The sequence below is a fragment of the Rhodamnia argentea genome, chromosome 11 (assembly GCF_020921035.1).
Source record: "Rhodamnia argentea isolate NSW1041297 chromosome 11, ASM2092103v1, whole genome shotgun sequence".
NCBI lineage: Eukaryota > Viridiplantae > Streptophyta > Magnoliopsida > Myrtales > Myrtaceae > Rhodamnia > Rhodamnia argentea.
Genome location: NC_063160.1, coordinates 5,022,855 through 5,045,909, shown reverse-complemented (window position 1 = coordinate 5,045,909; position 23,055 = coordinate 5,022,855). Strand labels below are relative to the sequence as shown.

Below are 23,055 nucleotides of genomic sequence, written 5' to 3'. Positions count from 1 at the left end.
GAGGACTTGTTTGCAAATTAAAAAATCTTTGCATGGTTTGAAAAAGTCTCCACGGGCACGGTTTGAAAGATTTTCTGAGGTTGTACTCTCATTTGGGTTGTCTCGATGGCACCGATCACTCTTTCTTTTATAGACAGTCGGGGAAAGGCAAGGTGCTTTTGATTGTGTATGTGAATGATATTATTATCACGGGAGATGATTTGGTTGGTATAGCTGAACTAAAGATCTATCTTAGAAATAGTTTCGGACTAAGGACTTAGGAAAATTGAAGTATTTCTTAGGAATCAACATGGTACAATCACAGAAATGTATTATTCTGTCCCAGTGAAAATATGTCCTGGATTTGCTCACCGAGACGGGTATGCTGGGATCAAAGCTTCTTGATTCACCCATGGATGAGGGGTTAAACTGGTTCTTGAGGGAGTTTTCGATAATTCTAAGAGATATAGAAAATTGGTAGGTAAACCGAATTATCTCACAATTACTCAACCAAACATTGCCTTTCCAGTTAGAGTGGTAAGCCGGTTTCTCTCTTCCCCTCATACATCTAACTGGGATATAGTAATTCGAATTTTGATATACTTGAAGAAACTCTAGGGAAAGAAATTGTTTACCAAAACCATGGTCATAACAGAGTTAAAAGGATTTTTTTTTTATGCTGATTGGGCAAGGTCTCCACATGATAGGAGATCAACTACCGGCTATTGTACCTTAGTTGGAGGAAATCTTGTGTCATGGAAGATAAGAAACAAAGTGTTGTTGCCTGCTCCGGTGCCGAGTCAAAATATAGAGCCATGACACAATTATCATGTGAATTAGTGTAGATTCAGCAGTTATTGGCTGAGTTATGTTTTAAAGCTTCAGTTCATATGCCTCTATGGTGTGATAATAAGGTTGCAGTGCATATAGCTTCCAACCCCGTGTTTCACGAAAGAACAAAACATATTGAGATTGATTGTCATTTTATTCGAGAGAAGTCCCAAAGTGGAAAGATTCTTCTCTGTCAATTAGAATCGGTGAACAACTTGCCGACATTTTTACTAAATCTCCGGGTAATGGAAGAATAGAATATATTTGGAAAAAGTTGGGCATGATTAATATCTATGCTCTAGTTTGAGGGAGAGTGTTAGAAGTATAAAAGGGTAAATTGGTTTTTAGGACTTTTAGGGTTTATTTTTGTTGTTGATTACCAATGTATAAATCCTCGATTGCTCAGCAATGCGAAATGTTCAAGTATTTATGTATCAAACCACGCCTTTATCTAATAACTTAAACTTTTAGAATTATCGACAATAGTCTCACACAATTTCACATGGAATTAGAGTAGCAGGTCCCGAGTTCAGGTTTTACCAAGTTCTCTTCATTGCCTCTCCAATGATACTTCACGGTTTAGTTTTAGGACAGGCCAACCTATGTGTGAGGGGGAGTGTTAAAGTATTTAAATATTAAACCACACCTTTATTTGACAGCTTAAACAAATAACACAGATGGCGGTGATCCCACACAATTCCACTAGCGTGATTGAAGCTTCATTAATAGTATTATGACCAGTCAACAAAGCTGAATGGCAAAATATAATCTCATTTGAAGATTGATGAATGACCAGTCAGAATCAATTGAATTCTTAGGTAAAAACCCGGGGTTCTTGCTTTGAATACACAAAAACAATCAACAAAAGATAAGTATCCTAAAATCTGACAAACCATCCCCTAGTATCTCCCTCGGGATCACGGAAATTGTGAAACCGCTTTTATATGTTTACTTAGATTTGGCAACCACATAACTGCACTTATACTCATTCAGAACCCAACCTAGATGTTGGACTTCTTGAGCAGCAATCGTATCACAGAACGCTAGATAAAATCAACTCAAATGGACCAATAAAAGGAAGTAAACATGGGAGGCAACAACTTTCAAGGCTGAGACGTAACGTGAACCTTCCTGATCTTCAATAAGAAAGGAAATCTGGGAATGAGAAAAAAGTTTGAATCAACTCAGTCTAGATTTAGAATCAGATCCAGTCTAAATTGATTTAAATGCTTAAAATTTTTCACACATGCTGTATGTTTCTTCAAAGCAGCAGCTTATTTTTTCTCTCACTATCATCAAATTTACCTTGATATGATATCACTGGAATACTCTAATTGTTTTGCACATAAATTAATCATGATTCACAGGTAACATAAAAGTAAGAATGCAATACTCTATAAGTAGGCTCTAAAGCAGACTATAACCCAATGGCACATAACATTAGGTTTTGAATTCAAGATAAATAACTAGTATTCTGATTTACATACCAATTGAACTCTGAAAAGGACACAGTCAAATGCTTTAATCACCAGTAATCCTCACAAGAGCATTGCCCTTCCTTGAAGCAATGAAACCTGCGGGTGTCCCTAACAGTGATTTCCCTTTTTGTAATTTTAGAGATATGTTTGAATGCATTATGGCAATCCCCACATATTCTAAGATTTTTCACCACGAGAATTGGCTGCCCATCCTTCGTCGAAATCAACCCAAACGCTACTGCTAGCTTCTCACTGTGATGTCTTAATCTTATTTCCATCCCTTTTTCCTCCATTCCATCCTCCTTTAACGAAAACCGATTAACATCTGGTACATAACCAACCTTCCTAATCTTCAATAGCATCTCATCCAAGTAATCATGAATCTCCTTGATCATTGGATGTGAACTATCTTCTGCAACAAATACATGGGTTCTTCGATTTAGCTCGATCCAGCTGCAACCGGGTTTCTTTTTAACACCTCTGTCTCGCATTAGCTTTCTTACTGCTACCATATCTTCCAGTCTGCCAGCACTAGCATACATATTTGAGAGTACAACATATGGAGCAGCATTCGCAGGTTCATGCCGCAAAAACTGATAGGCTGCTTTGACAGCTATCTCCATGTTTCCATGCTTCCTGCATGCGCCAAGCAATGAGGCCCAGCCAATGGAGCCAGGACTGAATGGCATTGTCTCGATGAGCTTCTCAGCTTCACTTATTTTGCCCGCCCGACCTAGTAGATCAATCATACACGAGTAATGTTCTGCTTCTGGTTCAAGCCCAAACTTCTCCTTCATCATGTTGAAAAATGTTTGGCCCTCATGAACTTTCCCAGTATGTGCACACGCAGAGAGTACAGAGATGAAAGTTATACTGGTAGGAGGGATATCAATGTCCAGCATCGTTTGAAAGAGAGTAAGAGATTCCTCTCCTAATCCATGCTGAGCATAACCTGCAATCATTGAGTTAAGTGAGACAGTATTATATTCTGGCATCCTATCAAATAACCTCCTGGCATCCCCCAGATTCCCGCATTTCGAATACATTGCAACTAAAACATTATCAACAGAGATCCAATTTGTGGGAATCTCTGATTTGATTACCAAACCATGCATTTGTTTACCCTGAGACGGAGATGAGAGATTGGAGCAGGCACTGATTGCACAAACAAAGCTACAATCATCCGGTCTGTACCCAACTCTTCGCATACTGCGGAAACAGTCTAGAGCCTCCTCTGAGAATTCCTCGTTTTGTGAATACCCTGAAATCATAGTGTTCCACAGAATCAAATCTGGATCCTCGATCTCTTGAAATACTTTCTCACAATCCGACATGGCACCCTTGCACTTAGAATACAAGTCAATCAAGCCACTCCCAACATGTGAATTCTGGTGGAACCCTGTTTTTACGAGCTTAGCATGAAACTGAAGCCCGCCTACCAAATCGCTCAAGCAGGTGAATGCAGTGAGAACACTGGCCAAAGTATACATATCTACATACAAGCCCTTCCTAATCATTTCTTGGAACAGCTCCAGTGCTCGCAGCCCTTCCCGGTGCTGTCCATAAGCAACTATCATCGAATTCCAAGAAACCTCATCTCTGGCCTCTCCCATCTCATTGAACAGCCTCTTCGCGTCATTCAAATAACCATTCTTACTGTAATATGTTAGAAGCGCATTGCTCGGAGAAACATAAGAATCAAGACCACTGGAAACCGCAAAAGAATGCAACTGCATCATCAAAGAAACATCATCACCACAAGCCGTGACCACGGCAGATAATGTGAAGCCATCCATGTCAAGCCCCATCTCCCTCATCCCTGAAAACAAGGAAAATGCAGGTCCAATCTCACCTCGATCAGCAAAAGCAGAAAGCATAGTGTTGTAGGAAACGAGATCTGGCACGGGAATTCGATCGAACAGCTGGTGAGCGACCTTCATCTGAGATTCCTTCGTGTAGGCCGCAATGATGGCGTTGAAGGAGAACACGTTCGGGCTCGGGGTCAGATCGAAGGCGCGGCGAGCGGCTACAAGACGGCGACATTTGGAATAGAGGAGGATGAAGTGGTTGGAGAGGTAAGTGGAGGAAGGGACGATGGACTTGATGTACAGTGCGTGGAGGGATTTCCCAGTCAAGAAGTCTCTCTCAGCTATGCAATGCTTCAGGAGATGGCGAAAGTTGTGGAGGTTCCATGAGATTTGGTTCATCTAACAACAAGCAGTGCTTATCAAGAAAGAGTATAAATCAACAGGGCTGCTATAAAAATCCCTCCTTTATTGATCTTGAGCATCTATTTGCGCTTGTTGATGATTACCCAAGAACCTGAGCAGTGATGTAAGCATGAATTTGATCAAAAAGCGATGGAACTCTCCATCTGTTCACCATTCCTGAAGAACTTGTCTTTTGAATTGCAGCAGGGGAACACGAATAGAACCCAACCCTCTGGAGAAAGTTCAGAGCCAGGCGACTGCATTTACGAAGGGATTGGTCGTTGTTTGGTTGAATAAACTTCCGCCCGCCAAAACCACGAAAGGAAAATTAGGAGGCCACTGTCCAAATAAATAATTAAAAAAAAATTCATGTATCGCTTGAAATAATTAATAAATATAAAATATTTTTATTTTTGATAACAAATTATGTCTAAACATTTGCTTAAATGACGAAAATATTTTTCGTTCATTCATTTGTATAAGCGATTACTTTCTAAAAATTATTTTCTAAATCACTCATTTTATGCAAAATAAACAGATTATTCTTATTTTTATTAATTAGGAAAAGCACAGTATGCATGTATTACGTATATACATGAAAAATGATCATTGATCCATGAAAAATGTAGTTAGAAGGGAAAGATATTTCAAAATTAACTTTTCTCCGGTAAGATTATATGCAAGGTTAAAGGATTCAAAGTTTAGCGAAGTATGCCGGAAATAAAATAGAATTATTAACTCACACATTATCTGTAGATTAAATATATAGCAATAGCTAGTTGAAGATACTTTAGAGCAAAAAAAAAAAAATTAACCTTTCAAAGTAAGGAGAGGAGCAAAAGTATAGATTATCTTAGGACTAAAGGGATAATTTTTTAGCTTTTATCTACTAACGAGAGGCCACTTTGACACGGTGAATTGAACACAAGGTTGGACATGCATCTTACTCACGATACTCGTCAAAATATGAGGGTGTATAATTTTGTGCGGACATAAACATAAATATATTTCTAGAAATAATACATAATATTTTGGCCATCGGTTGATTGATTTATTTTTGTTAGTGATTAGTGTTTTGAGAAAAAAAAAAAACCCCAATCAAATTCGTAGCTCGCTGCTACAAACTCAAGTGCCGGAAATCGGGTGTGGCTCCGACGAGTAATATTTTAATGCCTAAACTTGTTTACGAGATCAATGATAATAAAGTTAGAAAAATGAAATCAAACGAACATTTAAACCTCACTTTAGAAAGTTCTCGACAAAGTATAAACATATTTATCTCGTAGTGCACCAATATTGCCATTGCAAGTACAAGAAAAGAAATATAGAGTTCTTGGACTTGCACCATGAGGAGATTAGAGAGAGTGGAAAAACTGTGCATGCGAGCTCCACTTCACCTACTTCACTTAAGAATTTATTGTTCCTATAATCTATATAAAATGATTTTCTATAACTACTTTTCCAAAACATTTCCACACAATTTTCTTTTCTTGCTAATTTTTGTTAGAGATAATGACACAAATGGTCCCTAAACTTTGACCCAATGTGCAATGTAGTCCTTGAACTTTGAATTTGACCAATATGGTCTCCGAATTTTAATCTAATATGTAATGTGATCCTTGGACTTTTAATTTGACCAATATAGTCTATGAACTTTTGGAACATGTTCAACTTAGTCCCCGAACCGTAGGAAAATGTTCAATGTGGTCCTTCCATATTTTCCAACAAAAAATTATGTTAGAAAATATTCAAGTTCAGGGATTAAGTTGAACATATTCCAAAAGTTCAAGAACATATTGGTCAAATTAAAAGTTTATGGACTACATTGCATATTGGGTCAAAGTTCGGGGACCATTTGTGTCGTTTTTCCTTTTTGTTACATGAATCTACAGAATATTATAAATCCCAATCTCGTTATTTTAACTCTATGATATTGATTATCATATCGGTGACTGAAAGTGTTCTTTTTCCCTTTTCCTTTTGACTGATTCAATAAGTGCGTAAAGTATATTTATTCATGAGTTTCACACCAATGCAATCGCCTTGCAACTTGGTCATGGATAATTATGAGAATATTCTCTAAATATGACAAATAATTTTTTGAGAGATAGATAAAGTTGATATATTCTTACATAACGTAAATTTTTGTTAGCTATATCGCTTTTCTTATATCCAATGTGCTGGGAAAACTTCCTATAGTATGAACGTGACAAAGTATTATGTGCGAACCGATATGTGATGGCGAATTGCAGACGAAATATACTCTACATCCATGAATTCATATTCAGATGAGACTATCCTTAATTTGCAAATGGAGAGCAATACACTGAGTGGAAAGTACTAAAGTCGAACGGACCTTAGGATTTTGGTTGACAAGCAAGGGATGTAGGATCATTAAGGTGTCTTGATGGCCAAATAGAAGATGAGCAACTTGGATAATATGAGTACATCAATGTACTTGGAACAACCTTATAAGTGCCCAATGTGAATAGATTGGGATTTGATAAAATCGTCAAGTCTAAACCGTGTGGTAGAGAAATTCAAGCTACAGACATTGGGGGGAAGTGTTTGAAAAGTTCAAAACCTATTGACGCCAATTTAGCCTTAAACCTTTTAATAGTGCCAATTTAGTCATAACATTTTTTACTAAAAGCCAATTTAATCTTTCCAACTAATTTTGGCAGGATATTACTGACGTGGATGTTGGATGATGTATATGGCATAACCGACGCTAACGTGCATATTTCTAACAAATATTTTAACAATTTTTTGGTTTTTTCTGTTTTTTCTTTTTTCCTTTCTTTTTTCTTTTCTGTCTTATTTTTTCCTCTCACCTCCGATATCCAGCGAGGGCTAGCCTCACCAGAGCGAGAGTGGCCCTCACTGCCACAAACCAGGTCGCCTTCGTCGGGGCAAGGGTGAACGCCGGCAAGGCCACCCTTGCCAGATCTGCCAAGCATTTCATCAAACAACTTACGCGCGTCCATTATCATCCTGCATCTTACGAGCATGAGCAGCACCCTGTTCCTCACATCCGAATCCAGCTCAAACACAGTATTGACCTGGTAATTGAACACCCTTTTAACTGCTCCAACAGATCTCAACCCAATGCATGCGCGCACCAGCGTATCGTACGTGCTACAACCAACCTCAAATCGGCCTTCGAACTCCAAAATCTCGAACAACTCCAGCGCCCATCGGTATCTCCCGTGCAATGCCAGCTTCTCTATGTGACTACAAATCCTCGGATTATGTTTTCTGGTCCCCGTATCTTCTTCTAAAACAGTTTGCTCAGGCCAATCGACATCGAATTTTGATTGCTTCGGCTTTGGGCGTGGACGTAACTCCTGCTCTACCGAAGAACACTTAACCCGATAAAATGGGTGCCTCCCCAAATAGCGTAGGATCTGCGAATGAGAAGGGTGTTAGAATGCATGTGTGAGTTATGTTAGAGAAGTCCCACATCGGATAATTGATGTGGTATGGAGCGATTAATATATTCTAGTTGACTCATAACTCATAGACTTGAACTTTTGAGTGAAGGTGGGTCTAACTGGAAATGTTAACCGGCTTGAACTTGGGCTTCCTCTTGGCAATCTACCCGCGTAAAGGTATTGGACTTTTACTGCGCGCTCCCAACAATTGGTATCAGAGCCGATCAAGCTGATGGTTGATTGGTGGCCCACGATTTTCGGGGCGATGGGCGTTGATAAAGATTCAAGTTGAGATAAGATGGTGCTAAATGGTGCTAAAGGATACTTGGATTAAGAGGAAGCAAACCTAACATTGAAGCTCACACGTGAGGGAAAGATTGTTAGAATGCACGTATGAGTTGTGTTAGAGAAGTCCTACATCGAATAATCGATGTGGTGTGGAGCGGTTAATTATCCTAGTTGGTCCATAACTCATAGGTTTAACCTTTTGAGTGAATGTGGATCTAACTGGATATGTTGACGGGCTCGGATTTGGGCTCCTTCTTAGCGATCTCCAACGTGAAAGTATCGGACTTCTGCTGCGTGCTCCCAACAATTGGTATCAAAGCCGATAGTTGACCGGTGGCCCACTCCCAATATGTATCGATGTTTGGTGAATATCTCAATGAAGGAATTTGATGACCAACGCGGTTTCTGAGCGGGTGGGAGTTGTGGTGCAACAATGCTGGCCCGATGGGCGGTGGGAGTTGTGTTGCAGCAATGATGTCCGATGGGCGTTGATGGAGATTCAAGTTGAGATAAGTTAGTGCAAGTCTTACATCAGATAATTGATATGGTATGGAACGGTTAATATATATTAGTTGGCCCATAACTCATTGGCTTAAGCTTTTAAGTGAATCTTGGTATAACTAGATATGTTGACGAGCTCAGACTTAAGCTTCCTCTTGATGATCTCCCTGATCGAAGGTGTCGGACTTCTACTGCGCATTCTCAATAAAGGGGAAGCACTGCGCACTCTCAATAAAGGGGAAGCTACATTTGCACTGAATTTGATCGATCGATATGCTCTAGTACCACCAAAGGTGAATCCGAACCTCACAACTCTCGATCCCAAGGTACGCTTTCTCTCACCCCCCATCGCAACACATCATAAACCTCGCGACCTCACCAGATCTGGTGAGGGCGGCCTCGCCGGCGTTCACCCTCGCCCCGTCAAGGCCGACCCTCGCCGACCATCGGAGGAAAGCTACAAAAGGAAGTCAGAAAAAAACAGAAAGGAAAAAAAGAAAGAAAAAATAAACAAATAAAAAATATTATGAAAATATTATTGAAAAATGTCCACGTTAATATCGGATATACCACATTGGCCGTCCGGCGTTCACGTCAGCAATATTCAGTCAAAATTAGTTTGAAAGACTAAATTAGCTCGAGGTCAAATAGGTTTAGAAGTAAATTGACATCAATAAAAGTTTAGGATCAAATTGACATTAATGCAATAAATTTAGAACTTTTCTGACACATTTTTCAACAGTCCATGCCCCTGGAAACAAGACCCAACTCTTACTCTTAATTAGTTTTGGTTCAAATTCGAATTTGTGCTTTGGTGTCAATTTCAGATCTTATGATCCACAGAGAAATGTTGCGGAGAAGTCAGAGAAGTTTTGTCGTTTTTGGATATAAGTGGAGGAAGCGTCAGGTAGGTTCATGGAGGCACTTTGGTCTATTTCGAGCAAAATACATTAATTAGCTCCATAGCTCCAACTGTACGTTTTGAACGACGAACAACCTTTGCAAAGGTTACTTTGACCACTTTAAAGTTTCCAACGAGCTGAATTTTCCATTCAATTTGATAATTTAGCCTCATAGGATGTTCCCAATTTTTTTTTATTACTTTTGTACTACTATACATAATAGAAAAAATTAGTACTGAAGATACATTCCTACTTCTGCTACACACTTTGATTCGTTCCTTAAAAGAGATTTTTCAGAAGAGCTGATTTAATTGTACCCGAACTCTGAGCTCGACCAATCTGTAGAGACCATTTCGAGGCCAGCATAAGCTCAATAAATGGAAGGTCAACTCTCAACTGAATCCAAGAGCACAATAGTATCGTAACGATCAACAAGTAAAATCACATATCATTATCATTAGGGGAACCAGCATATAATTTTAGTTTGTTTAAAAATAATGTAGTCTCGGACCTGAGTAAAGTCCTTAAACTGTTTATTCTAAACTCTGGGACGTAAAATTTGAGGGTATTCCCTAGAATGAAGAGAAGAAAAATACTTTCTCTCAACTTAAGGGGTAATTGTGGAGAAGGTAGATTTCACGTCATATTCGAATAGCTACCGCAAGGTAGGGTCGTATAGTAGTGTCCCACGCATGTGGTAAATCATCAAAATTTTGACTCCTGCGTCATCGACCTGTGCTTCGCACGGTGTCTTTGAACCGACTTGTCTGCGATGCACCCCCGATTCAAAGACACCGTGCTAGTCCATGCATAATATATGAATGTCTAAGATCATATCTGCAATTCGTACAGTAGAGGATGCACGAGCATAAGGGCCATGCTTTTTAGGGGTAAGTGATTCTAAGTTTCTTCTAAATTTCAAGAAGAACTTAGAACATACCCATCAAAACCGGTTCCCCAATTTTTGGAATCTAGAACTTACCTTGCATATCTTGGAATTTGGAACTTATCCTGTCATAGGTTTCGGGGTCTACCCAAATTCCACCTAAATTATTAATTAAAGGATTACAATGAATTATCACATCTAATTATCGTAGTTTCCTACTACTACAATCTACTAACAATAACTAATATTTAGACACACGAAAATATGAAACATCGATAAAGTAAAAATCTAATTCATGGATATCGCTGAAAATGAAAGCTCGGACTACTATAGGCATGGCCACGAGCTCGTTTGCGTCCGAAACCGGCTTGTTGACCAATCGGAACCGGCCTGTTGACCGGGCCTGTCGGTTCCGAATCGCCAATTAGCCCAACGGCTAAGCTTAAAAAAAAAGGGGGGCGGGGGGGGGGAGGAGGAAAGAGCCTCCCTCGCAAGCCGAATTTGGCCGTTGCATTGCAATGGTCAAATTTTAACCGTTGCAATGTAATAGACAGATGCTTTGTTTTTCTTTTCTTACTTTATTAAAACTATCCTAAATCTCTATAAATATCCCTCCCCCTTTTCATTTTTTCTCACAAATTTTCTCAAATTCTCTCAATTCTCTCAATCCACTCAATTCTCTCAATCCCGGCTCAATTCTCTTAATTTTCTAAGTCCGTTTTCTGCTCGATTCTTTAAAAAAAATGGCAAATGGAAGCAGATCTGATGATAGGGAAAAGAACGCGATGCGGATGGGGGAATCCGATTATTCTCATTCTCGTGAATGTGATTCTTGTGAATTTGTATGTTGGATAGACGAAGATGATAATATCAGCATTATTCCCAACGTCGAGCACGTTTCAACGCAAGAAAATCTTCATCCTCCTACTAGTGTCGAAGAAAAGTCGACAACACAGGAGCCGGAACGGGAGGGTACATCTAACATTTGGAAACACTTCACGAAGGAACATTTAGGCGAAAACAAATATCAAGTAAAATGTAAATATTGTGGGACAACATGCAGTTTTATAGGTAGAGGCGGCTGTGGAACATTTAAACGGCATCCGAGGTCAAAACATGCAACGCAAGCGGGAATCAACACCAGCCAACAACAAATTTTCAAGTACGCCTATCCTAATATTCATCCTTTATTTCGTTACAATGAAAAAGTTTATAAAGAAACATTAGCTTAATATGCTGCTATTGATCATTTACCATTTAATATTGGTGAAAATTTTAGTTTTAATTTTTTTTATAAACATTGCATATACTCCGCAAGCAAAATTCGTTCCAAGAAATACTCTTAAACGAAAATTTTTTGGGCTTTATAAAAAAGGAAAATACTATTTGAAATTTTTTTTTATGAATTTCAATGGACGTGTGCATATAAGTAGCGACATTTGGAGTGATCCTTGGCAAACTCATTCTTATGTGGGTATCACATGTCATTAGACAGGTGATGATTGAAACGTATAAAAAAGAATTATTGCATTTCGAGTTTTTGATGATAGACATATAGCCAATAATATTTATAAAGTAATTAAACAAGTTTTAAAAGAATATAATTTGATTAATAAGTTTTTTTCAGTTGATTTCGATAATGCCGCGACAAATACCACTTCCATTCCCGATTTAGAAAAGATTTGTAAACCCGCTTTTGGTGGATAATTTTTTCACATTAGATGTGCTTGCCATGTTTTAAATTTATGTGTACATGATGGTTTACGAACTCTTGATACTTTTCTCAGCCCAATAAAGAAAGCAATTCAATTTTTATGGAAACATCCCCAAATTATGAAAGCATGAGGTATATTTGTAAAGCAAATAGAAGGACACCAAAAAAAATTTCAAAAGATGTTCCAACTCATTGGAACTCTACCTACAAGTTGCTTAATCAATCTTTTGCTTATGAAGATTTATTATATGTGTTTATTTTGAAAAATGTTTTCAAAATTAATTTATTCCCACAAGATTGAGATTTGCAAAAAAATATTAGATTTTTAAAAGTTTTTAACGATACAACTTATAGTTTATTTGGTGTTTATTATCCTACTAGGCATTTATTTTTAATAGAGTGTGTTAATATTACTAGTGTTTTTGAAGAATATGAAAAAGATGATTAATTAGCTTCGACTATTACAGCAATGTGAGGAAAATGACCACTTTATTATACCGAAATTCCTCTTATTTATTTGGTTGCTTTTGTTTTCGATCCACGTATGAAATTAGATGGTTTAAGTAATTATCTAATTAGCTATTATGAATGTTTACATTTGAATGAAACAATAAATGTCAGAATTATACAAGTAGCGGTTAAAGACGCAATAGTAGAATTGTATAATGAATTTTGTAATACATATGGTTTAGGTGATAGTGGATTTTCTCAACCTAGTGACGTACAAAGGGGGAAGAGTAGTAGAATTAGTAGAGGCTACAAAATGCTGATAAGTAGGCAAAAAAGACAAAGGGAGCAACAAGAAATATTTATGAAATAGAGACATATTTAACCATTTCTTTTGAGTTAGTGAATCCGAAGGCACATATTTTTCAATTCTAGAGTGGTGGAAGATGCATTCAACTCAATTCTTAACCCTCGCTCTCATCGCAAGACAGATTTTAGCAACCTATTGCTCAACATTTGCGGTTGAATAAGTATTTAGTGTTGGAGGATTAATTTTGAACAACCGACATTCAAGATTACATCCGGATTCGATGGAGGCTCAAACTTGTCTCGATGATTGGACAAAGGCACAATTTCGATAATAAGAAATGGATCACAACGCGTGGCTCGAATTCTTCGATGATGATGACGGAAATACCACCTTCACGACTACTAGAACGGGTAGCAACGATTGACGATGAGGTAAGTTGGGGTTATCAAAGTTAAAAGAATTACATGGGCTTTGATTTTTCTATCCCCAAGAAGACATGTAGACGCTTAATAATAATTCATTAAGTTCAAGCCCCTTCCCTCTCCTTTTTTTTCCTCCCAAATTTGATTATAATGTACAATTTGATGATAATTTATATTTGATAAATTATTATTCAAATATTAAATATAAAAATAGAAACCGGAATCGACCTTTGAATCGGTTCGGAACCGCCGGTTCCAAATTGGAATGGGGACCACCCCTTAAGGGGCCGGTTCCGGTTAAGGGGTGGCCACGAATCGGAATCGCCGGTTCCGGCTTATGGCCATCTCTAGACTAGTGGTTTAACCATACATCCATCATTGGACGCCATAGAATAGTAAAGATCGTGTGAAAACATAGAACCAAAAAAACAAAAAATAACAAAACTTGTTACAAGTTCCATACGAGTCAAAATCGATTAGCACCGAACCCGCATATTTTGAAACTCGAAACCTATCATGCTTCTACTGATTTGGTCCTTCGGTTCCCAATCTTACTCTAGAACCATGATCATCTCTAATGCTTTTTCCAATACTTCATTTGCTAATACACTCCCCATTACAGTATTTCATCCATATTACCCCTTGTGGGTCCTATTTTTAGTCCACAATACCCATGTCGGGCACCAACATCATCTTGACTAATGAGGCACCACCATCACCAACTCATTGGGAATGGACTTGTAAATACATAATGAGTGCCCTATGCATCAATGAGGTATATACACCATTGGACAACCGCATGATGATGGCAATCTCACACTCACACTCACACTCATTTCTCATCGAGATTTGTACTCATTCTATCTCTTTCTTTTCTTGATCTTCAATCTCAAGTCTATAATATCATACAACATGTTACTCAAGCCATATCATTTGATGTATGTATCATAGTGCTTAAAGTCATCTCAACTCTATAAAGACCCCTCTTAAATGATAAGATAGTTGTTTTCATTTTTTCCGAACAGTACTTTTATTTTGAATTAATATCACGAAAAATCCTAACTTGTATACATATGACAAATTCACACCAAACTATTTTTTGGGTTACCAAAAATCTCAAACTAGTACATGCATGTCACATTTGTCCTATGTTAGATTTTGTCGATTTTGTCGTGAAATTGCTAAGCTAGATGGCGCATAGTAATAACTCAATTAACTTGGCAAATTCACATTGAAATCCGTGAGATGAGCATATAATTTTTCTTCGTCAATAGTATAAGTGAACAAATAGATTTACCAATCTATTTGCCAAGTCAACCGAGTTATTGCCATGTGTCATACAGCTCAACAATTTCATGGTAAAATTTAACGGAAGCTAAGGAATGGTAAATGCGTCATGCGTGTGCCAATTTAGGATTATTGGTGATCCAAAATTTCGTGTGGGATAAATTTATTGCAGACTTAGGGCGCGCATGATAATATTTCGCTTTCAAAAATCGACTTTTGGTCAGAAGTTAGTTTTTCTACTTCCACTTAGAATCTGAAGTTGATTTTTTACTTCTGCTCTAGAAGTTGATTTTTGATTATATAAATTCGTTTGATAACGGTTGAAAATTTCTACTTTTAAAACATTATTAACAGAAAATATTCTATAAAAAATTATTGTCAACCGTAAAAAAATTTCTTAAATTTCTTTAAAAAATATTTTTTATTATTTTTTATTTCGACGGTCGAAGATAGAGACTCGGCGGCGGTGGCCGGCGGTGGGCCGTGGCGGCGGTGGCCGGCGGTGGGCCGTGGCGGTGGTGGTCGGCGGTCATGGTCCGTGGTGGTTGGCGATCATGGTTCGTGGTGGTCGGTGATCACGGCCGGTGGTAGGTGGTGGTCACGGCTAGCGGCGAGCAACTGCTACGGCCGGCCACGGGCGATGGTCCGCGGTTGGCGGTGGTCATGGGCGACGATGGACGGTGGCCAACGGTGGTTGGCGATGGTCGGCGGTTGTCGGTAGTGGCGGTAGGTGTTGATGGTCGGTGGTGGGTGGCGACGGAAGTCGGCGGAGGCGGGCTTGATAAAAAAAAGGGTGAGGGCGTAATGAAAAGAAGGTGAGGTGAGAAGTACTTGGTAAGTTCTTTTTTTTTTTTTGTTGAAGAAGTACTTCTTGAGTTGAGAAAATACTTTTTTTAGCTCTCAAATTTGAAGAAAAATAACTTCAAAAGTATAAATTTCTTTCAAAAATAAAAGTTTTTATCAAACAGATTTCTACTCCAGAAATACTTCTAAAATAGAAATTTACTTCTAGAAGTGTTACCACGCGCACCCTTATTAATTTGGAACTTTTAGTAATCTAAAAATTAATTTCACGTATGTCTCCATCTAAATTTTTTTCGTGATATTATCCTTTTTACTTTTCAACTTCTCGTAAGTTCCTGCAGAAAGGATCAAAGCAATCAAGAAAGTTCCTCTGGTTTCCAACTAATTGAAGTGGGGTCCACCTGCTGACATAAGACGCGCATTAGGTGGGGACCACAAAATATTTAAATCCATCTCGTTTAGTGGGGAGCGGCAGATTTTGACCAATTCAGACGTCCCGGTCTTACATTGACATGACCTGCTTCAGATTCCAGCTCTGAACAACAACCACGGGGCAACGAATTTCTTCACAATAAATAAATAAAAAGGTTTAAATAGTAAAAATGAAATTAAAATAAAACTTACCACCTATAAAAAAAAATTGACTTATTGATCAAGACAAAAATGTACTTGCACCACCGATCAGGCCGCGCATTTTTTCTAGTTCGTAATATTAGCGGAAATATTCACGAGACCGAACTTACCTAACTATAATTAAGCCGCTTGTACTAAGAAAAAAACTATACCATATAATAATTTGAATGTTGGGTCCATATGTAAAAAGACCAAAATGACCTTGCCATTTATTTGCATTGAAGCTTGGAAAAAGGAAAGGGCATTTATTTTGTTTGCATCCAACCTCGCAAAAAAAGAGAGAGAAATTCATTTTTCTAATTATCTCTGTTAATATCTCAGCGAGACTATGGCGGTAATTTCCCGTTCCTTGATTGTGTTCCTTCTCTAGCAACGGCAGAATAGGGTGGTCCCCTCTCCCTTATTTGATTGTGATCATTCATCATGCTTTCTTGATTTTCTGCTCCTCTTCTTTTCTACTATTACGTTTTTTTTTTTTTTTTGGGCCCTCGTGAAAGTTTACTGCAGCAGGTGTCTGGTGTCCTGGGTGTTTAGCAGTTCTGCAGCAGGTGTCCGGGTTTACTGCACATTAATTTTGCTGTTCTTGACGTTGATGCCTTTGACGTTCAAGGTTCTTCTTCTCTTTTCAGCTCATTGAAGGAAATTAAAATCTGGGAAAATTGTTCTTTTGGGTGGTGACTGAAAGCTTTCACATTAATGGGGGGTTGCCTCTCTTTGCTCATGTTTCTGGGTTCTGCATGTTTCTGCAGGAAGAAGGTGAGACTGTACTAAAAGGGTAACTCAAAATCTTTGAATCTGAGTCGAGATTTGCTGGACACAGCCACATCTCAGGCTCAGACAAGAGCAGTGCAGCTGCTGCTTTGGAGAGAGTCGGTGTATGATTAATGCTGCTTTTCTTCAATCCAAGGGCTTCTGGGGGAGTTTTGTCTAGTTAATGCTTCATTAATGTATTGATTCTTGCCTTGGGAGAGTCAAGTATTGTTGATTCCTTGTGCTTTTTGCAGGTATGGGTTGGGTGATGTTTGATGTGGATCTAGTTTAATTAGAATCAAGGTATGATTTCTGAGCCTGCTTTTCCTTTTGGATATTGGATCTGTATTCTGGAATTTATAGTTCTTGGTTATTTAGATCTGTGTCATTCGATTCGGTTTTATGTTTTCTTCTTGAGGTTTAGCAGTGTGCAGTGTGGGTCATGTTGAAAAGTTTATATCTTGAGATTGATTTAAACACATGGGACATCCAGAGAAAATGAAGTAGATGCTCTTCCTCAGTTGGAGTTTAGGATTCTTTTGTCACTTGCTGCCGCTGTGTTCGCTAGTCGATTTTGTTAGGACTCCTGATAGGATGAAGATATCCCAATTTGGTTGCTTGAGGCTTTGATTGGATGATATTATCTGCAGGACTGTAGAGAGCTTAATGAAATTGAGCTATTTGCAACGTATGAATGCCACGATCATGCATTTGATTCTCCTTCCAGTTTTCTGAAACCTTCTTTCTTTGGGCGATCTCACACTAAAGACAGTGTTATCCGGCAAGACGTTTCGTATAATCCTGGAATTTGTGAGTAAGCTGTATCTAGCGATCGCATAGTTCATAATTTGCAATTTGTAGTCTTGGAGTGGCTTCATATTAGTCGATTGGAGGAAAGAGCAGTAATAAGCTGGAGCTGGACATTGATTTAGCGGGCATTTTTAACTCAGCGAAAGCATGGTTAGACATTGACGTGACTTTTCTTGCATCCCAAGTTGAGTCATGCTTTCAATTACTGGATAAATAGTCTAGAAGATGTGAGATTAAAAAGATAAGGTCATTTTAGGATTAAATCCATGGAAGAACTTGGATAGCCTTGATGATGCTGCAAAATAGTTATGAAGATGGATACAAAGCAGTTTACTATCATCAAGCGCTTAATCTATAACCCGACATTTGCCTTTCCACTAGGCTTCCTTAGATCTTGGCTACACAGATACTGATATGATTATTCCCTGTCTAAAGAGTCAGCCCTCTTATTTCTTCTAGACATGCAATTCTTAGTCTGGTGAGTGTATTGCTTTGTCTTTTGGTTGGGTATCATCTTCTGGCGACCCAATATTCTATCTACAAAGAGGGGCATGTGAAATCAGACGGTTTGGGGGATGATCTCTTTGTGGTGCTTTGCGATTTTTCAGCAGTCTTTCTAGCTTCGATGAAGTAGTACTTAGCAGACACGTTTCTCTCGTCTCATCTGTAGGTTTTCAAACTGAATGTGTTAGCTTCATGTTCTTTAGCTGGTGAAACCGAATAGTGCTAGTGAATTTCAGGTTGTGCATATAGTAACCATAAAAAATATGCTGTTACTTTTGGGATTTGGAGCTTTTATGGTCAATGTGTTGTCTAATTTGCATAAATTAAATGATGTGTTACGTGATTGTTATGTTCCGCAGTAATGTAATCACTCCCTTTTGACCACTGTCAAGAGGCTAAGCTGCTGCATCTCATGTGAATTTTGCTCGAGGCTAGAACTGTATAACTCAGGTCCGCCATTTTCTCACAGCTGGGATAGAAAGCAGGGGCATAGGTAGAAAAATCGAGAGGATGCCGAGAAACCAACATCAGTCCAATTTGGATTTCTAATGTTAAGTATTAGTACAAGATTGCCATCGTGCATTTGTCACCGCGGTACACCTAGCACTTCGTTGATTTCTTACAGAACCGTCTGGGATTTGATTCATTGTAGGCCTCTCATCCCATGACTTTTTTTCCATGACTGTGAGGAGGTTTCACGCGGTTTTAGTCGATCTCGGCGGAGGACAGATAATTGACTTCAGGCTGACGATGTGCAAAGAGTATTCAATCCGAATACCTGTTATTAGATAAACATAATTTCCGATTCAGCATGTAGCAGGAGTCCATTGACAATGTGCTGTTGATATGCTGATTGACCCTATGTATATATCTATATCCGTCTTCATGTTTTCGACTTCTTCACAGGAAATAAAATGCACAGCTTTTCTGGGCATGGTTTTGTGGAAGACCTCTCAGACCGAGTCCCAGAAACTAGAAACAGGTGCTTTCTGAACGCAGAGCTCTTCCCTGTGCTTTTAGTCTTTTATTTCTCCAACTTAGCTTATGAAGTATGATGATGTGGACGCGCTTTGGTTTGATTCGATTCGACTTTTGCCCAAGCCAAGCGACCGCATCCAAGTACTAGCAGTAGCGTTGTGCTCGAGTGTAGTTCCAAGAAAGTGCTTGTTTTGGTTCTTGGACGGTGACTTCGACGCTGATGATCTGTTGCTTCTTTTTTAATAGGGTCGTTTGGCGTCACGCCTTCGACGAAATTTCTTCAAAAGAAAGCGACATCCAAGGGGTAGGAGACATTGGGCCCACGCGTTTGTTTGGCTGGTGGAACAATATCGTATAGTTTACGTTGTTGACGGCACAGAACACTTCACCGGACAGAGAGAGATTAAGCTAAGTCCCCCCCCAGCCCCCAGTGCATCAATGGTCAAGCTCCTATTATCGTTCTTTAGATCCATGTTCTTGACACACTTTTTAAGCAACTGTTCTTCAGGCCAGACATTCCTCTCAACTGCTGAGTCGTGGGACACTTGCCGAATTGATTGCCTTGCGTCACTTCTGTTGAAGCAAAAGAGGGTGCACTGGTGCATCGCCAGCTAGGATAGGATCAACAAGTGGTGCTTGAGTTTGAATTAGAGGCGCCTTCAAGGGGAAAGAAAAGCTTGAAAAGTTGCAGCAGGGAAGAAAAGATCAAATATAACAGGCCTCTTCTCTTATGACACATACACATAAACATGGACAAGGGAAATGGGGAAGAATAGCCCACATGGGTTGAAGTACTAGAACAAGCAAGCAAATGTTTCCCTTTTCTGCATTTCTCATACTCTCTCTCTCTCCCTCTCACTCTGTACATGTTTTTCACTCTTGCTATGCATCTTGACCACAGTGAAAACCACGTGGTGGATTTACTTGGGGGTATGGTACAAAAAATTTTTTGGCCATCTACTTTGATCATCCATCATTCATTCAGAAGATTTTGGCACAACTACACTAAAAGAACACCTACTCCTACCTCTCGAATTAGCATTACCCTATCCTCCTAACAGTCGTCCCTACAATATCCTGGTTCTTCCTTTGCTCTGGCAATAATCTCTCTGTTCCAGCCACTTCAGAGCAATTCCCCACCAATGCCTTGCAATTTCCCTTGTCCAGTCCTTGCCCTCTCTCCCTTGGAGTTGCAAGTAACATCACAATCGCAACAGACAAAAGGCACAGACATACTTCAACCTTCAAACCCTCTTTTACCTCTCACTCAACTCCAACACAACCCACCAAGATGCTTTCTTCCATGAAGCCAAGGGATTTAGACCGACCCATTTTCTCAAGGGTCCCCAAATCTTCAACCAAAATAAGAAATACCTCCTCTCTCCTCAAGTTCCGTGGGCTCCTTTCGAACCGACAAAGGGCGATTGAACACTGTCTGCCTCGGAATCGCTCCCAGAAGAACTCCTAGAATCTGACCCTGCAAGGTAGAGTCCGTCTCAGCCCAAAATGGAACCTATTGGCACCTAAACGCTGAAAAAGACAAGGGGCAAAAGATCGAATTTTTACCACTCGATGAAGATGAATCACTGCTCGAGCTTGAACTGCTAGAGGTATTAGATCTCGCATCCCGCTCAATCTCCACTGGAGGATAATTACTCATGGGCATCTCGTCCCCAATGTCCACATCCTCCTCTCCACCAGCTTCTCCCCTCCTTCCCTTATGCGTCACAACTCCTTCAGGTACTTCTCTCTCCGGCGACTACATGATTCAAGTACAGAACACCATCAGACCGGCGGCCAACCAACTAAGTAAAAGGAATTGCAAACTCTGAACAGGAAACATGAGCACATTACCTTGTTGGTGATATCTGAAGCAGCAACCTGGTTATGAATGAGCCCCTGGCGCTTGATCTTGCTCGCTAGCTTCTTGTAATTGCAAACGAACCGTTCAAGCTCCCAAAGAGTCTCGGTATCTACAGCCTCGATGTCGAGCTCAATCTCATCTCCATCCTGCGCGAAATGCTTGTTCCTCTTCCTTATGATGTTCAATAACTGACCCATTTTCTCAGGGGGCAAGTTCTGCAAGTTCATCCCCAACTTCGCCTTCTCCTCAAAGCTCATGTCCCTCTTATTCGGATCCTTTGCCTTCGGCTTTGGCAACTTCCCGGATTTTGTTCGCTTCATACCAGGCACAGCCACTGGCGTTGGCTGTGCAACTTGTGGAGAAGAAACCTGTGCCTCTTGATTCAACAATGCTGATGCTGGGTTGAATTTTGGGCTGGGGTTTCTCTTCTTTTCCACCAGCATTGCTTCCGGATCCCTCCTTGTGCTCTGTGGAACCAATTCCTCATCCCAAACCCTGGGTTTGGGCTCCTCCGCTGCGGCAAACATCTTCTGCTGCTCCTTCTCATATTTCCTGAAGGCAGGATCGAACATTTGATCGAACTGCACGAGCAAAGTTTCCGCCATGTGATGCACATCATGACCTTTAGGGTTATACGTCAATGCGTTGTTGAAGGTCAGTCTTACATCAGCCGCAAACTCCTGCGGCGATTGGTAGAGATTCCTCTCGAGATTCGTCTTCACGGTGCCGAGATCCATGGGGTTCTTGATTATCTGGTGGTAATCGTGAAGACCTAAGCCCACGGCGTCAACAGGGACGTTGAACACCCACCCGTGCTTGTGCTTCATGAGCTTCGACAAGATCAGGCCGCACCGCTTCATCATGCTTGCAACGAACTTATCTGGGATGGCAACCAAATCCTTCACGGGTCTCTTCGGATCCTTGTCTGACCCGAAAGGGTTTCCACGCTTAATGCCCGAATTCTTCTTCCCTGTGTGCGCCTTCGGCACAATCCCCTTGTCTTTCAGCCTTGGAGACTCCGTCACAGCCTCGGGCGAGGGCCGGGTAGCCGAAAACTGCGACGTCTGGTAAACAGGCCGGGCCTCAAAGGCTGCCGCGCTCTCTATGCGGGTCCGAAGCATACGGACCTGCTCGAGCTCCATCACGAGGCGCCTCTTGAGCTCCTTGAGCTCCGATCTCGAGAAACCCCCAAGATTGAAGGTGACGTACTCTGAGGCAGCGTCAAACCTCGACCTCGGAGCGAACGAGGCCGTGTCATTGTCGACAGCAGCGTAGTCCTCCTCCTTACGGAAGCGCAAATTGGCGGGATCGTGGACGTGCCTAGGGTTTGAGTTAGGGTTAGGGTTCGAATTGGGGTTGAAGAGGGAATTATCGGCGGCTGTGGCGGTGTATTTCCTCATATACACCTTGCGGTCACCCCACGAAGGCTCGATTCGACTGGCCAAGAGGGCTGATGCCATAAGAAGGGGCCGTTCGGAGCCGGGTCAGATCCGTCGGATCCGAGGCAAGTCGCCGGCGTTCAGTGTGACGCCGGAGACCATCCGTCGGAGTCCGGCGAGGCGGCTACAGCTGCTGCAGCGACGGAGAGCATCGAAGGATCGGGAAGCGAAGATGGGATCGCGGTTAGCGACCGAGCGAGAGAGAGAGAGACGAGGGTTTTTTTATCGAGCTTGAACGAGGAAGAAGATGAGAACACCACCCCTTCTTAAAGGCGCTTCAGATCTGCCCGTGAAGGATCTCGACCGTTGATTATTTCTCTGACGGATCGGACCCGTTCCCTGGCTGCCCGATCTCCGTGGCACTGCCCAGAGGGGACCGACGGACCAGATCCGAGCCTCTCGACACGTGGATGCTTCTCGGCCGCCTGTTTAGAATAGGGTTTTTTGTTTCCCATTTTGCCCCTTTTCTGGTGGCAATTTTTAAAAAATTTCGGGAAATGTGGGTTTTTGGAGGGCAAGTTCGATATCAATCAATCAGAGAGTGCAGATGTTTTTGCTGGACGTGGGGCCCGGCCTGGGCGATG

At 40.5% G+C, this 23,055-nt stretch overlaps 3 protein-coding genes and 1 long non-coding RNA gene across 4 annotated transcripts; 1 reads left to right on the top strand and 3 right to left on the bottom strand.

Moving 5' to 3' along the window:
* Window positions 1–2,225: 2,225 nt before the first annotated feature.
* On the bottom strand, window positions 2,226–4,787 carry LOC115739344 (pentatricopeptide repeat-containing protein At3g49710). Its single transcript, XM_030672372.2, has one exon. The coding sequence runs from the start codon at window positions 4,493–4,495 to the stop codon at window positions 2,336–2,338; it is 2,160 nt and encodes a 719-aa protein (XP_030528232.1). The 5' UTR covers window positions 4,496–4,787; the 3' UTR covers window positions 2,226–2,335.
* On the bottom strand, window positions 4,599–9,172 carry LOC115739374 (pentatricopeptide repeat-containing protein At5g50390, chloroplastic-like). The gene is made up of 3 exons (XM_030672417.2): window positions 8,960–9,172; window positions 7,333–7,920; window positions 4,599–4,730 (listed from the first exon to the last, which is right to left on the bottom strand). The coding sequence occupies exons 1-3, from the start codon at window positions 9,068–9,070 to the stop codon at window positions 4,599–4,601; spliced, it is 831 nt and encodes a 276-aa protein (XP_030528277.2). The 5' UTR covers window positions 9,071–9,172.
* A 7,520-nt stretch (window positions 9,173–16,692) lies between these two features.
* On the top strand, window positions 16,693–19,809 carry LOC115739346. The gene is made up of 2 exons (XR_004015223.2): window positions 16,693–17,179; window positions 19,097–19,809. It is a non-coding gene; the product is annotated as an uncharacterized LOC115739346 (long non-coding RNA).
* A 64-nt stretch (window positions 19,810–19,873) lies between these two features.
* LOC115739345 (transcription factor GTE7) lies at window positions 19,874–22,716 on the bottom strand. The gene is made up of 3 exons (XM_030672374.2): window positions 21,023–22,716; window positions 20,735–20,927; window positions 19,874–20,645 (listed from the first exon to the last, which is right to left on the bottom strand). The coding sequence occupies exons 1-3, from the start codon at window positions 22,490–22,492 to the stop codon at window positions 20,554–20,556; spliced, it is 1,755 nt and encodes a 584-aa protein (XP_030528234.1). The 5' UTR covers window positions 22,493–22,716; the 3' UTR covers window positions 19,874–20,553.
* Window positions 22,717–23,055: the final 339 nt, after the last annotated feature.

Coding starts and splice junctions, on each gene's coding strand:
- LOC115739374 (XM_030672417.2), bottom strand. CDS start 9,070: ATGGGGGGTGAGAGAAAGCGTACCTTGGGATCGAGAGTTGTGAGGTTC. Junction 7,921..8,959: donor TCAGTGCAAATGTAGCTTCC/CCTTTATTGAGA, acceptor GCATTCTAACAC/CCTTCTCATTCGCAGATCCT. Junction 4,731..7,332: donor GCCCTCGCTGGATATCGGAG/GTGAGAGGAAAA, acceptor AACTTTCTCCAG/AGGGTTGGGTTCTATTCGTG.
- LOC115739345 (XM_030672374.2), bottom strand. CDS start 22,492: ATGGCATCAGCCCTCTTGGCCAGTCGAATCGAGCCTTCGTGGGGTGAC. Junction 20,928..21,022: donor CTTCAGATATCACCAACAAG/GTAATGTGCTCA, acceptor TGAATCATGTAG/TCGCCGGAGAGAGAAGTACC. Junction 20,646..20,734: donor TGATTCATCTTCATCGAGTG/GTAAAAATTCGA, acceptor TCTACCTTGCAG/GGTCAGATTCTAGGAGTTCT.
- LOC115739344 (XM_030672372.2), bottom strand. CDS start 4,495: ATGAACCAAATCTCATGGAACCTCCACAACTTTCGCCATCTCCTGAAG.